At 47.3% G+C, this 13137-nt stretch overlaps 3 protein-coding genes across 4 annotated transcripts in view; 1 reads left to right on the forward strand and 2 right to left on the reverse strand.

The window, feature by feature from the left end:
- Window positions 1–13137, forward strand: part of LOC144485652 (uncharacterized) — a 71063-nt gene that overhangs the window by 37752 nt on the left and 20174 nt on the right. The gene's annotated exons all lie outside the window — the stretch shown is intronic.
- LOC144485689 (uncharacterized) overlaps window positions 1–13137 on the reverse strand; it is a 259005-nt gene that overhangs the window by 2316 nt on the left and 243552 nt on the right. Inside the window, exon 1 of one of the 2 annotated variants that reach the window (XM_078203803.1) lies at window positions 2798–2875. The exons of the other annotated variant lie outside the window; for it this stretch is intronic. The gene's annotated coding sequence lies outside the window, so the exon portion shown is untranslated. Of the gene's footprint in view, window positions 1–2797; window positions 2876–13137 lie in introns of those variants that run through there. 2 annotated transcript variants of the gene reach the window in all.
- Window positions 6433–13085, reverse strand: LOC144485673 (uncharacterized). The gene is made up of 2 exons (XM_078203770.1): window positions 13010–13085; window positions 6433–8980 (listed from the first exon to the last, which is right to left on the reverse strand). Exon 2 carries the CDS (start codon window positions 8795–8797, stop codon window positions 7592–7594), a length of 1206 nt encoding a protein of 401 aa, XP_078059896.1. The 5' UTR covers window positions 8798–8980; window positions 13010–13085; the 3' UTR covers window positions 6433–7591.

Consider the following 13137-nt stretch of genomic DNA (forward strand, 5'->3'; position numbering starts at 1 on the left):
GTGAAATGAGTTTGCAAAAGTCATCACAGTCAGTATAGGATAGAAATTCAGAGCAGACATTTCTAGTTTCTCTGGAACATTCTTTCATATTTCATTCCCAAAAAGTTGTAAATCTCCATCCATATCTATGGATTCTATTTACAAATGAAAGTGGATGGGCACTTGAAGGAAATAAACTTTCAGGAGAACGGGGATATCGAGTGGGAATGGGACTGGAATGTTATACAGAGAGTCAGCATGGACTCGAGTTGCCAAATGGATTCCTTCTGTGCTGTAATCATTTTATGACTGGAAATGTATAACATTGCTACAGCCTTATATTACAATGCAAGAAATAATAATGAATGTATTTTTTTACAGAAACATAAATAATATATCTAATCTGGGTAGACATATCTCTGTCCTATATTAATGTACTGTACCACTTAAATGTCAGCCATCTCCTGGGGAAAGCTGCCCTTTAATTATGAACATGATGAAAAAGACCATCCTTTTCGCCAGACAAATAAATGTGTCAAGCTGAGGGAGCAAAGGATGTTCACCAGGCTGATTCAGGGAATCACAGGACTGATGTAGGAGGAGTGATTGACTAGGTTCGGATTGTTTTTGTTGGAGTTCATATGAATGAGGGGGAATCTCATAGAGACTTATAAAATTCTAACAGGTCGAGACAGGATAGATGCAGGGAGGATGTTCCCGATGGAGTCCAGAACCGGGGGTCACAGTCTGAGGATTCAGGGCAGACCATTTAGGACGGAGGTGAGGAGACATTTCTTCACCCAAAGAGAGGTCACCCTGTGGAATTTATTACCACAGGAAGTAGTTGATGCCAAAACATTGAATGTATTCAAGAGGCGGCTGGATATAGCACTTGGGGCAAATGGGATCACAGGTTATGGGGAAAAAGCAGGATTAGGCTATTGAGTTGGATGATCAGCCATGGTTGTAATGAATGGCGGAGCAGGCTCGAAGGGCCAAATGGCCTCCTCCTGCTTCTACCTTCTATGTTTCTATATCAATGTCTTCAAGAGAGAGAGAGAGAGACCTGGGCCAACCTTTCCAGAGTCTGCAGCCTCCCTGGATTCACTTCCTTTCCCTTCAGTTGCTGCAAGTCCCCAATTTCCCCCAGAATGAGAAAAGAAATGGAAAGGGGGAGAAAAGAAAGTGTTTTACTCACAGATGTTGCCCTCTTTTAGGTCAAAACAAATAAACAAACTCAAGTTAAATCAGGACAAAGTAAAAGGGGCAGCTCCCCAAAAGGAGGAGGAACAGCCCGAACAAAAATCAAAGTACAAAGGAAACTTAAAAACATCAAATTAAAATGTGATTATTAGGGTCAAAGTACAAAGGAAACTTAAAAACATCAAATTAAAATGTGATTATTAGGGTCAATAACGCACCCCAACCCCTGCAGTGCCCAACGGGCACGGAAGGCGTCAATCGCGCCCGTGGACACCGCATGCTCCCTCTCCAGGGGCACCCGGCCGCGAACGTAGCTGCAGTAGAGGGGAAAACAGTCAGGATGGACGGCCCCCTCGATCGCCCGGTGCCTGGACATGTAAATGGCGCGTTTCGCCAATCCCAGGAGCAGGTTCACGAGGAGGTCGCCATCCCGACCCCAACAAAAAGAGAGTGCAACCTAAGACACAAAACATAGACATGGTCCACGGACTCCACAAGGCCACAGAAGGGGCAAGCTTCATAGCCCGTGAACCAGTGAATCCTACGGTTGTGCGGAACTGCTGCATGCATCACCCTTCACCCCAGGTCCCCGATGTAATTGGGGCAATCCCTCCGTAGAGGACCTCTACGGAAACAAGGCCCGCCAAGGTGTATCTGGGCGACAGGCGAGGAGGCGGTAGTGGAAGGTGTGCAGCAGCAGCCCGCACAGGAGACGCCTCCGCGCGGTAGAAAAAGACACGGAGGTGGAGAGAATGTTTATCCTTCTACCCTGACCTTGACCCGGGAGCCGTAAAGGTTGGTGAGAGTCATAGCGGACATGCCAAATTTCCTTAGTCTTCTGGGAAAGTTGGTGGGGCTTACTTATCTACAGTGTAATTTTTCGTTAGAGAGAAGAAGGTTAAGAGGTGACTTAATAGAAGCGTACAAGATGATCAGAGGATTAGATAGGGTGGACAGTGAGAGCCTTTTTCCTCGGATGGTGATATCTAGCACGAGGGGTCATAGCTTTAAGTTGAGGGGTGATAGATATAGGACAGATGTCAGAGGTAGGTTCTTCACTCAGAGAGTAGTAAGGGCGTGGAATGCCCTGCCTACAGCAGTAGTGGACTCACCAACATTAAGGGCATTTAAATGGTCATTGGATAAACATATGGATGATATTGGAATAGTGTAGGTTAGATGGGCTTTGGATTGGTTTCACAGGTCAGCGCAACATTGAGGGCTGAAGGGCCTGTACTGCGCTGTAATGTTCTATGCTATCAGATCTGCAGAGATTTTCCAGCATTTTCTGTTTTTATTTCCCTTTCTTTTTCCTTCTCTGTCACCGCTCTGTCTCATCAATAAGACATTGGGACTCAAAGGGTTGATGCAGTTTGATGGACAAGTTGTCTCTATTCTGAACACTGGGGAACAAGCTCCTCCCACTCATTGACAACATTGCCCTCCACAAACTTGCACATGCGCACTGCTGCATATTGCCCCCAATAAAGATGGCAAACGTTAACCCCGGACGAACATGAGGAGCTGCAGCCCTGCTCGGTACAAACTGGGTCCGGGAAGTTCTCTTCCGCGGTTTGCGGCTTACACAACATGCTTACGCAGCGTTTCCACCCACCCGGGCGATCCATTGCTCTCTCCGTACCGCCAATCACCTCTAACAGATTTCCGAGCCCAAAACAAACGCCGTTTTCCATCGCCATTACTCACACTGCGCATGCTCGAGTTAAAGTTGGCCCCGCCCCTCGTTCGCTCCTATTGGTTGGAGGACCGACCGCTCCAGATCGGTCCTCCAGCACTGCCCCCTCTTCCCATTGGTCCGCGCTGCCGTCAATCAGCCGGGCATTGTGACGGTGACTTGCTGTTTGTCCAATAATCACAGTGACAGAGTCTCAGTGTAACAATGACACACACAGGCTCCAATACAATCAGAGTGGGGATGGAGCACAGAGACAACACAGCAAAGCACTGACTTACTCTGAGTGTAACAATGACACACACAGGCTCCAATACAATCAGAGTGGGGATGGAGCACAGAGACAACACAGCAAAGCACTGACTTACTCTGAGTGTGACAATGACACACACAGGCTCCAATACAATCAGAGTGGAGATGGAGCACAGAGACAACACAGCAAAGCACTGACTTCAAATCAGAAAATGCTGCAAAACCTCAGCAGGTCTGACAGCAACTGTGGAGAGGGATTCCAGACAACTCTTCAAGTCTGGATGACCCTTCGTCATGGATTGGCTTGATTTACTTTGGATTGACTGACTCTGAGTGTGACAAACACAGTGTTTGTTCCAATAATAAGAGTCAAGCTGCAGTGTGTTAGTGAATACAGTATTGGATCTAATGTAATGATAGTACAGACGGTTTAGAATCCCTACAGTGCAGGAGGCCATTGAGTTTATACCAACAGTGATCCCACCCAGTCCACCCATGTAGATATCCTGCTAATCCCCGACACTAAGGGCCAATTTAGCATGGCCAATCAATCTAATCTGCACATTTTTGGAGTGTGGGAGGAAACAAGAGTACCTGGAGGTAACCCACACAGATACAGGGAGAATGTAGGTCGGTCCATGGGAGATGGACCCCCTTCCGGAGGAGCTCAGGCCTTTCACCTGTAGCAGGACCAACCGCCTCTGCTTGGGGGCCCATCTCTGCCCCGCCAAAGAATCCTGGCCGATGAACTGGCGGGAGCTGGAGGCCAAGGTCTCCGCCCACCTGAATCGCTGGACAGGACTGCTCCGAGTGCTGTCCTCCGGGGCGCGAGTTCTCGTCATAAACCAGTTGCTCGCCTCCATGCTGTGATACCGGCTGGTCCCTTTGACCCCTCCCCCTGGCTTTGTCACCAATCTCCAGAAAACCCTCCTGCGGTTCTTCTGGGACAACCGACTGCACTGGATCTCTGCCGCAGTTCTGCATCTCCCGCTTGCGGAGGGCAGTCACACAGGTGGCGACCTTCCGCCTTCAGACCCTGCAGAGGTACCTTTACGTTGAGTCTTCTTCACGATGGTGTGCCATGGCGACGTATTTCTTCCATCAGTTGCACGGCCTGAATTATGACGTGCAGCTCCTGCATATAAATCTGGGACGTTTCGACCGCCCTGCAGGAGTTGCCTGTCTTTTACTAGGACCTCCTCACTGTCTGGAACACGCTTGCCTCGTGACGCAGCTCTCCCCCGTCAGGAGTAGCGGCTGTCGTGCGAGAGCCGCTGCTCAGGAATCTGCTCCTCCAGCTGTATAACTTCAGGTGGCTGGCGGAGAGGAGGGCTGTGGACGCCGGAGGGACCAGGATCGGGGATGTGCTGGATGGCAGAGGAGCAGGCTGGATGAACCCCCACATGCTGGCTGAGTGTGCGGGGGTGCCCGTTTGGCACACGGCCAAAGCCATCCAAGATCTTAGGACGGTTGTGCTCGGCCCCGAATGTGCACATGGTCTCGAGGCGGCGCAGGCGTGCGGTGGGATCCCGCCTGAGCATTCCCCTGTTCAGACAGAATTCCACATTGGCCCAAAGCCTATGCCCCCCCTCCCGGAACAGGATGTGCTGCATCACGGAAATGTCCTCCGTGCCTTTTTCCACTGCGCGGAGGCGTTTCCTGTGCGGGCTGCTGCTGCACACCTTCCACTACCGCCTCCTCGCCTGTCGCCCGGATACACCTTGGCGGGCCTTGCCGCCGGGCGGCCAAGATCCCCAGTGGAGGGACCTCTACGGAGGGATCTCCCTCAATTATCTTGGGGACCTGGGATGGAGGGTGATGCATGCAGCAGTTCCACACAACCGTACGTTTCACGGGCTCTCAAGTTTGCCCTTTCTGTGGCCTTGTGGAGTCCGTGGACCACGTCTACGTTTTGTGTCTTAGGCTGCACTCCCTTTTTGTTTTCCTGAAGAATCTTTTATTTATGTTTTGTTTGCACTTCAGTCCCATGTTCCTGATCTACGGACACCCGGTGCGGAGAGGGGAGGGTCGGGATGGCGACCTCTTCGTGAACCTGCTCCTGGGCCTGGTGAAAGGCGCCATTAACAGGTCCAGGCAGCAGGCGATCGAGGGGGCCGTCCATCCTGACTGTCTGCCCCTCTACCGCGGGTACGTTCGTGGCCGGATGTCCCTGGAGAGGGAGCATGCGGTGTCCACGGGCGCAGTTGACGCCTTCCGCGGCCATTGGGCACCGCAGGAGCTGGGGTGCATTATAGACCCCGATAATCACATTTTGATTTGATGTTTTAAGTTTCCTTTGCACTTTGTTTCTGTTCGGGCTGTTCCCCCTCCTTTTGGGGAGCTGCCCCTTTTACTTTGTCCCTGAGTTAATTTGAGTTTGTTTATTTGGTTTGCCCTAAAAGAGGCACAGGGAAAATGTGCAGACTCCACACAGTCAGCTGAGGCACGAATTGAACCTAGGTTCCTGGCGCTGTGAGGCAGCAATGCTGACCACTGTGCTGCCAGGCTGCCTGTGTTTTGAGAAATCTCATTAAAATCTGGAACTCAGATGGGGATATGGGTTGGTGTTTGGTGGGAATCAGATTTACAGAATTTCAGAATGGATTCCTGTAATAGCAGCAATCCAATTGCTATATGTTGGTAAGACTGAGGGAAGTATTTAAAGTGGAGACCATCGGTGTGTTTAAAGGTCGTGATGGAATTTATGAACTGAGAAAATATGTGAGAGCAAAGAAATCAATCTCGAAAATTGTAGTCACTTCACGGTGTTCCAGGAGAAGTGGCGTCTGGTTGTGGAGATGTCAGGTTTTACACAGCACATGGTCATTCTGAATGGAGAATCTCTGAGTTGTACAATTCACATCATTCAGGGGCCAGATTGTCTGCTCAGAAAGAGGAAGGTTTCTGTGACACCAATGAAAAGCAACACACGGACTCACAGACACCCTCACACACACAGAGTCTCACACCCTGCAAATTATCTCCTGTCACTTTATTGTTTTTAGTCTTTTTGAAATAAATCCTGAATGAACTATAAAATCATACATAAGTACTTGTTGAGATTCCCCTGAAAGGCATCGACACTGTTCATTTCACTCCCTGTAGTTGTGATTTCCATATTCTCGCCACTCTTTGTGAAGAGAAATTTATCCTGGATTTCCGATTGGATTTCTTAGTGACTGTTTCATATTGATTGTCTCCAGTTTCCCAGTAACTTCACTGCAGTGTTAATCTAAGCCTACTTGTGACTAATAAATAAACTTTACTTTTTGCTCTTCCCCACAAGAGGAAACACTATTTCTGTATCTAAGCATTTTATAAATTTGAGGACCTCTGCTCAGGTTACCCCTCAGCCTTCATTTCTCAAGAAAGAAGAACTAGCCTGTCAATCCTTTCCTGATAAAAAAACCACACACGTTTTGAAAATCATTTATGGGATGTGGGCATTGCTGGCTTGGCCAGCATTTATGGCTAATCCCTGATTGCCCTTGAGAAGGTGGTGGTGAGCTGCCTTCTACATTAAAATCTCATCATTAAAATCTTCTCTGCACCCTTTCCAGTGCCTGGATAGGGATATTTTTTAATAATACGGTGACCAGAATGGTATGCAGTAGTCAGGAAGATTCTTGATCAGAGAGTCACAGATTTTCCCAAAGTGGTTTGAGCTTATCCATGGTTTTAAATTAGATTCTTAGGAAGTAACAATTTAAAAATGATGCATAATAAACAGGGGGAAAAAAACAAGACCCATGGCAGGTGAGTAACCGAGGCCCCAGCACTGATCCTGCGTTACCCAAATAGTCACTGCCTGCCAGTTGGAAAAAGACCCGTTTAATCCTACTCTTTGTTTCCTGTCTGCCAATCAGTTTTCTACCCATCTCAGTACAACAGCCCCAATCCCATGTGCTTTACTTTTTGTGAAGAAGTTGCCGAGTTGGCGGACGGGGGGAATCGGGTTCACGTTATCTATCTCAGGGCATAATCATCAACAACTTGTATTTACACAGAGTGTTGTGGGGCTGGAGGAGGTTACTGAGATACTGAGGAACTTTTTAAAGTTCATTTTTACGGAATGTAGGCGTCACTTGCTGGGCCAGCATTTCTTTCCCATCCCTAACTGCCCTCCATTTCAGAGGGCATTTGAGAGTCAACCACATTGCTGGTCTGGAGTCACATGTAGGCCAGACCAGGTAAGGGCGGCAGGTTTCCTTTTCTAAAGGGCGTTACTGAATCAAATGGGTTTTTACGACAATTGATTAAAGGTTGAGGTTTGTCATTAGACTTTTAATTGAAGATTTTAATTGAATACAACTTTCACCATCGACTGTAGTGGAATTTGAACCTGGGTCCCCAGAGCCTTACCCTGAGTCCAGTGATAATTCCACTGTGCCGCTGCCTCCCCTATTCATCCAATTGTTATTGTTTATCTCAGGGCGCAGAAACAACAGAATCCAACGTTGCCGGTCACACATGAAGTCGTCTATGTTTCAGCAGGCTGTAATACTGATTAAATCCCTTCCCACACATGGAGCAGTTGAAAGGTTTTGCCCCAGTGTGAACTCGCTGGTGTCTCTGCAGGCGGGATGGATCAGTGAATCCCTTCCCACACAGGGAGCAGGTGAAGGGTTCTGTCGCAGTGTGAGCTCGCTGGTGTTTCAGCATATAGGATGAATCAGTGAATCCCTTCCCACACACAGAGCAGGTGAACGGCTTCTCCCCGGTGTGAATGCGTTGGTGTCTCAGCAGGCCAGACGACTGAGCGAATCCCTTTCCACACACAGAGCACAGGAACGGCCTCTCCCCGGTGTGAATGCGATTGTGTTTCAGCAGATCATCACTTCTTTTAAAGGTCTTATTGCATTCTGAGCATTGAAAAGGTCTCTTGTCAGAGTGAATGTGTTGGTGTTGATTGCAGTAGGAAAACTGAGCAAATCTTTTGCCGCAAATGGAGCAGGAGAACGGCTTCTCCCCTGTGTGAATGCGGCGGTGTCTCCGGAGGCTGGATGACTCCGTGAAAGCCTTCCCACACACGGAGCAGATGAATGCCTTCTCCCCGGTGTGAATACGCCGGTGACTCAGCAGATGCTGCAAACAAGTAAATGTTTTCCCACACACAGGGCAAACGTATGGCCTCTCCCCAGTGTGAGTGCCCTGGTGTCTCAGCAGACTAATCCTTCTTTTGAAGGTCTTCTCACATTTAAAGCATTTAAAATGTCTCTTCTGAAAATGAATCTGTTGGTGAACGGTGCAGTGGGAGGACTGAGTGAATCTCTTCCCACACTGGGAGCAGCTGAATGGCCTGTCCTTGGTGTGAACTTGTTGGTGCTCAGTGAGATGCACTGAGTCGCTGAATGACTCCCCACAGTGAGAGCAGCTGAACGGTCTCTCGTGTGTGTGAAGGAGCTGGTGCTCTGCAAGGCGGGAGGACTGGCTGAACCTCTTCCCGCAGTGGGAGCAGCTGAACGGTCTCTCGTCAGTGTGAAGGAGCTGGTGTTGGGCCTGTTCCTCAGAGGTTTCAATGCTTTGCCCAGAGTCAGAGCTTTGAAGAGGCTTCTGAATAATGTGATCGAGTTGGTGAGCCAGCAGGTTGGACGAACACATGAATTTCTTCCCACACACGGAGCAGGTGAATGAACTCTCACTGTTGCGAGCTCGCTGTCGTGTCAGCATGTTTTCCAGCTGTATCAATCCCTTCCCACAGGAGGAGCAAGGAAACAGATTCTCACCAGTTTCCAACTGAGATGGTCAATTAAATCCCTTCAGATGTACAAATCTTCAGATCCCAATGAACCGATTGACTCTGTCTGACGTGAGATTGGTTTGTCCAGACTGCAAATCCTCCTCTTCTATTTCCTGCAAAATAAGTTTACAAAGAATTACGTGGCTGGCACGGTGGCACAGTGGTTAGTCCTCCTGCCTCACAGCGCCAGGACCTGGGTTCGATTCCGGCCTTGGTTACCTGTCTGTGTGGAGTTTACACAGTAAGGAGTCTAACAACACCAGGTTAAAGTCCAACAGGTTTATTTGGTAGCAAACGCCACTAGCTTTCGGAGCGCTGCTGTGTGGAGTTTGCACATTCTCCACTTGTCTGCGTGGGTTTCCTCCGGGTGCTCCGGTTTTCTCCCACAGTCCAAAGATATTCAGGTTAGGTGGATTGGCCATGCTAAATTATCCATTTTCTCCCAGGGTGTGTAGGTTGGGGAGATTAGTGGGGTAAATAAGTTGGGTTATGTTGTTGGGGCCTTGGTGGGATGCTCTGTCGGAGAGTTGATTTGATGGGCCAAATAGCCTCCTTCCGAACTGTGGAATTCTATGAATATATCTATCCTGGACTGACAGTGATGACTTTTGTAAATTCCCTTTACAGGGTATTGGAAAGGAGGATTTACAGCAAGAAAACACAAACCAAACATCACGTTGAGATCTGACAGTCACTCGGATCATTAGGAGCTGATTGTTATTGTCTTTGAACAGGGAAGGAGAATTGTTTGTTCTGTCTGTGACAATACACAAACAGGCCATTCGGTTTATCGAGTCTGTACTGGAGTTTATCCTCCACATGAGTCTCCTCTCATTCTGATCACCACATCTCAGCTGTTCAGTTGATTTTTCCAATCCCTTTTTTCTCATAGGCTCGTATATTTTCCTTTTGAAAGCATCTAAAGTATTTGTGTCAACCACTTCCAGTCGCAGTGAGTTCCAAATTCTAACAACTGTCTGAAGAAAGAAACATCTCCTATTTTCCTGTTTGATTTATTTGTTGTCTGTTCATGGTTCCCAGTAATGGAAGAACCAACAAGTGGAAACATTCCATTCACATCTACCTACTTGTCCCATTCAGAAAGCCCGTATCAGAAGAGACAACATTTTCTCTTGGTTTGAGCTTGTTGTGTGTAAATCCTCCCTTTCTAACCCCCTGTAAAAAAAAAAGTGTTCAAAATCCATCACGATAGAAAATCCAGGTACAAGTAATTCAGAAAGCTATTATTTGTTATGAGGGGAATGGAGTAAAAGCAGTGAAGTTATGTTTCAGTTGCACACAGTGAGTCTGTATCTGGAGCAATGTCTACATTATCGATTTCCTTATTTAAGGAAAAATATAAATGCATTAGAAGTTCATAGTAGGTTTAGTAGACTAATACCTGGAATAGGTGGATTGTCTGATGAGGAGCAGTGAGACAGTCTCTGCTCGAGTTTAGCTTTTGCTCGAGTTTAAAAGAGTAAGAGGCAACTTAATTTAAACCTTTCACATCCTGAAAAGTCTTGGATGTGGAGAGGTTCATAGAGTCATAGAGGTTTACAGCATGGAAACAGGCCCTTGTCCATGCCGCCCCTTTTTTTAACCCCGAAGCTAGTCCCAATTGTCCGCATTTGGCCCATATCCCTCTAAACCCTTCTTACCCATGTAACTGTCTAAACGCTTTTCAAAAGACAAAATTGTACCTGCCTCTACTACTACCTCTGGCAGTTTGTTCAAGACACTCCCCACCCTCTGTATGAAAATATTGCCGCTCTGGACTCTTTTTATCTCTCCCCTTAAACCTATGAACTCTAGTTTTAGACTCGCCTATCTTTGGGAAAAGATATTGACTATCTAGCTGATCTATGCCCCTCATTATTTTATAGACCGCTATAAGATCATCCCTATGCCTCCTGCGCTCCAGAAAAAAAAGTCCCAGTCTATCCAGTCTCACCTTATAACCATCAAGTCCCGCTAGCATCCTACTAAATCTTTTCTGCACTCTTTCTCATTTAATACCATCCTTTCTATAATAGGGTGACCAGAATTGCACACAGTATTCCAAGTGTGGCCTTACCAATGTCTTGTACAACTTCAACAAGATGTATCCTGTATTCAATGTTCTGACCAATGAAACCAAGCATGCCGAATGCCTTCTTCACCACTCTGTCCACCTGTGACTCCACTTTCAAGGAGCTATGAATCTGTTCCCCTAGATGTCTTTGTTCTATAACTCTCCCCAATGCCCTACCATTAACTGAGTAAGTCCTGCCCTGGTTTGATCTACCAAAATGCATCACTTTGCATTTATCTAAATTAAACTCCATCTGGCATTCATCAGCCCACTGGCCCAATTGATCAATATTCCGTTGCAATCAGGGATAATCTTCTTCACTGTCCACTATGCCACAATCCTGGTGTGTACAAACTTACTAACCGTGCCTCCTAAATTCTCATCCACATCATTCATATAAATGATAAAAAGCAGTGGGTGCAACACCAATCCATGAGGCACACCGCTGGTCACAGGCCTCCAGTTTGAAAAACAATCCTCTACAACCATCCTGTCTTCTGTCATGAAGGGGCAGTGCTCTGAAAGCTTGTGGCTTGTGCTACCAAATAAACCTGTTGGACTTTAACCTGGTGTTGTGCGACTTTTTCTGTCATCAAGCCAATTTTGTACCTATTTGGCCACCTCACCCTGGATCCCGTGAGATTTAACCTTATGCAACAACTTACCATGTGGTATCTTGTCAAAGGCCGTGCTAAAGGTCATGCAGAGAAGATCAACTGCACTGCCCTCATCTACCTTCTTGGTTACCCCTTCAAAAAACTCAATCAATTTTGTGAGATATGATTTTGCACTCCAAAGCCATGCTGTCTCTAAATGCCACTCACATGACTGTCTCTAATCAGTCCTTGTGTCTCTAAATGCCGTAGATTCTGTCTCTCAAAATACCTTCTAAAAACTTGTTAGAACTGTTGTTTACTCTTATGGGAGAATCTTGGGGTCACGATTCATAAAACAGTGCTGCCCATAGAGACAGAGATGAGATGTTTTTCTCTCAGTGGGTCATGACTCTTTGGATCTCCGTTCCTCAAAAGTGGAAGTAGAGCCTGATTTCAATTCGATATATCTCTTGGGGCTAAAGGGATATTATGGGATGGGGGATGGGATGAGGGTATTGAATTTGAGGATCAGCCATGACTATAATGAATGGCAGGGAATGCTCAAAGAGCTGAATGGTCTACTTCTGCTTCTATGTAAACATGAGGAGCCTGGGGCTGAAGTGTAACCAAAAGACTATAAGACATAGGAGCAGAATTGGGCCATTCGGCCCATTGAGTCTGCTCCACCATTCAATCATGGCTGATATTTTTCTCATCCCCATTCTCCTACCTTTTCCCCATAACCCCTGATCTGCTTATTAATCAACAACCTATCTATCTCTGTCTTAAAGACACTCAATGACCTGGCCTCCACAGCCTTCTGCAACAAAGAGTTCCACAGATTCACCACTCTCTGGCTGAAGAAATTCCTCCTCATCGGTTTTAAAGGATCATCCCCTTAGTCTGAGGTTATACCCTCTGGTTCTAGTTTTTCCTACTACTGGAAACATCCTCTCCACGTCCACTCTGTCCAGGCCTCGCCGTATCCTGTAAGTTTCAATAAATTCCTCCTCAACCTTCTAAACTCCAACGAGTACAAAAGCTGTGTAACCGCTTCATGTCAGTACTCTGGGATGCAACTCCTCACACTGAATATGTACATGACCCATAAACTTCTCTCGGCTGCAAACGTGAGGTGCAGCCTGGGAGTGGGTGAAGCTGTTTGAAAATCTATTGCTCATTGTTGGTATGCATAAATACCCGAAGGGTACACTAGGACCCGGGGGGAGCAGAAACACAAAGGCCCGCCCACTCACGGTTGCGTCACCAAGACACCAACGCATGCGCTCTGCTCCCCGCTGAATCAAGATGGCGGCCGTTAACCTGAGGTTCGTCTCGGGAAAAAGACCCGAAGCTGCAATCACGGGACCTACGGGCTCATATTCGATGTTTGAGGCCTTCACCAGATATTTAGAAACCCTCTACGTCCATCCGCCGGTTCCATTGCTCCCTCTCTATTTCTGAATCCTTACCGGCTGCTGATGAGACACAGGAACTTCTCTCCAATTGCTGTCACCCGCACTGTGAACGCCGTTGCTTACTGCGCATGTGCATCTCTCCGACGCAGTGAATAGGGAACGCTTCCTATTGGTCCGGGCCC

This window comes from Mustelus asterias, unplaced genomic scaffold (genome assembly GCF_964213995.1).
Source record: "Mustelus asterias unplaced genomic scaffold, sMusAst1.hap1.1 HAP1_SCAFFOLD_210, whole genome shotgun sequence".
In the NCBI taxonomy this organism is placed as follows: Eukaryota; Metazoa; Chordata; class Chondrichthyes; order Carcharhiniformes; family Triakidae; genus Mustelus; species Mustelus asterias.

What these genes read in the sequence shown, in the direction of transcription:
- LOC144485673 (XM_078203770.1), bottom strand. Translation starts at nt 8,797, where the DNA reads ATGCTGACACGACAGCGAGCTCGCAACAGTGAGAGTTCATTCACCTGC.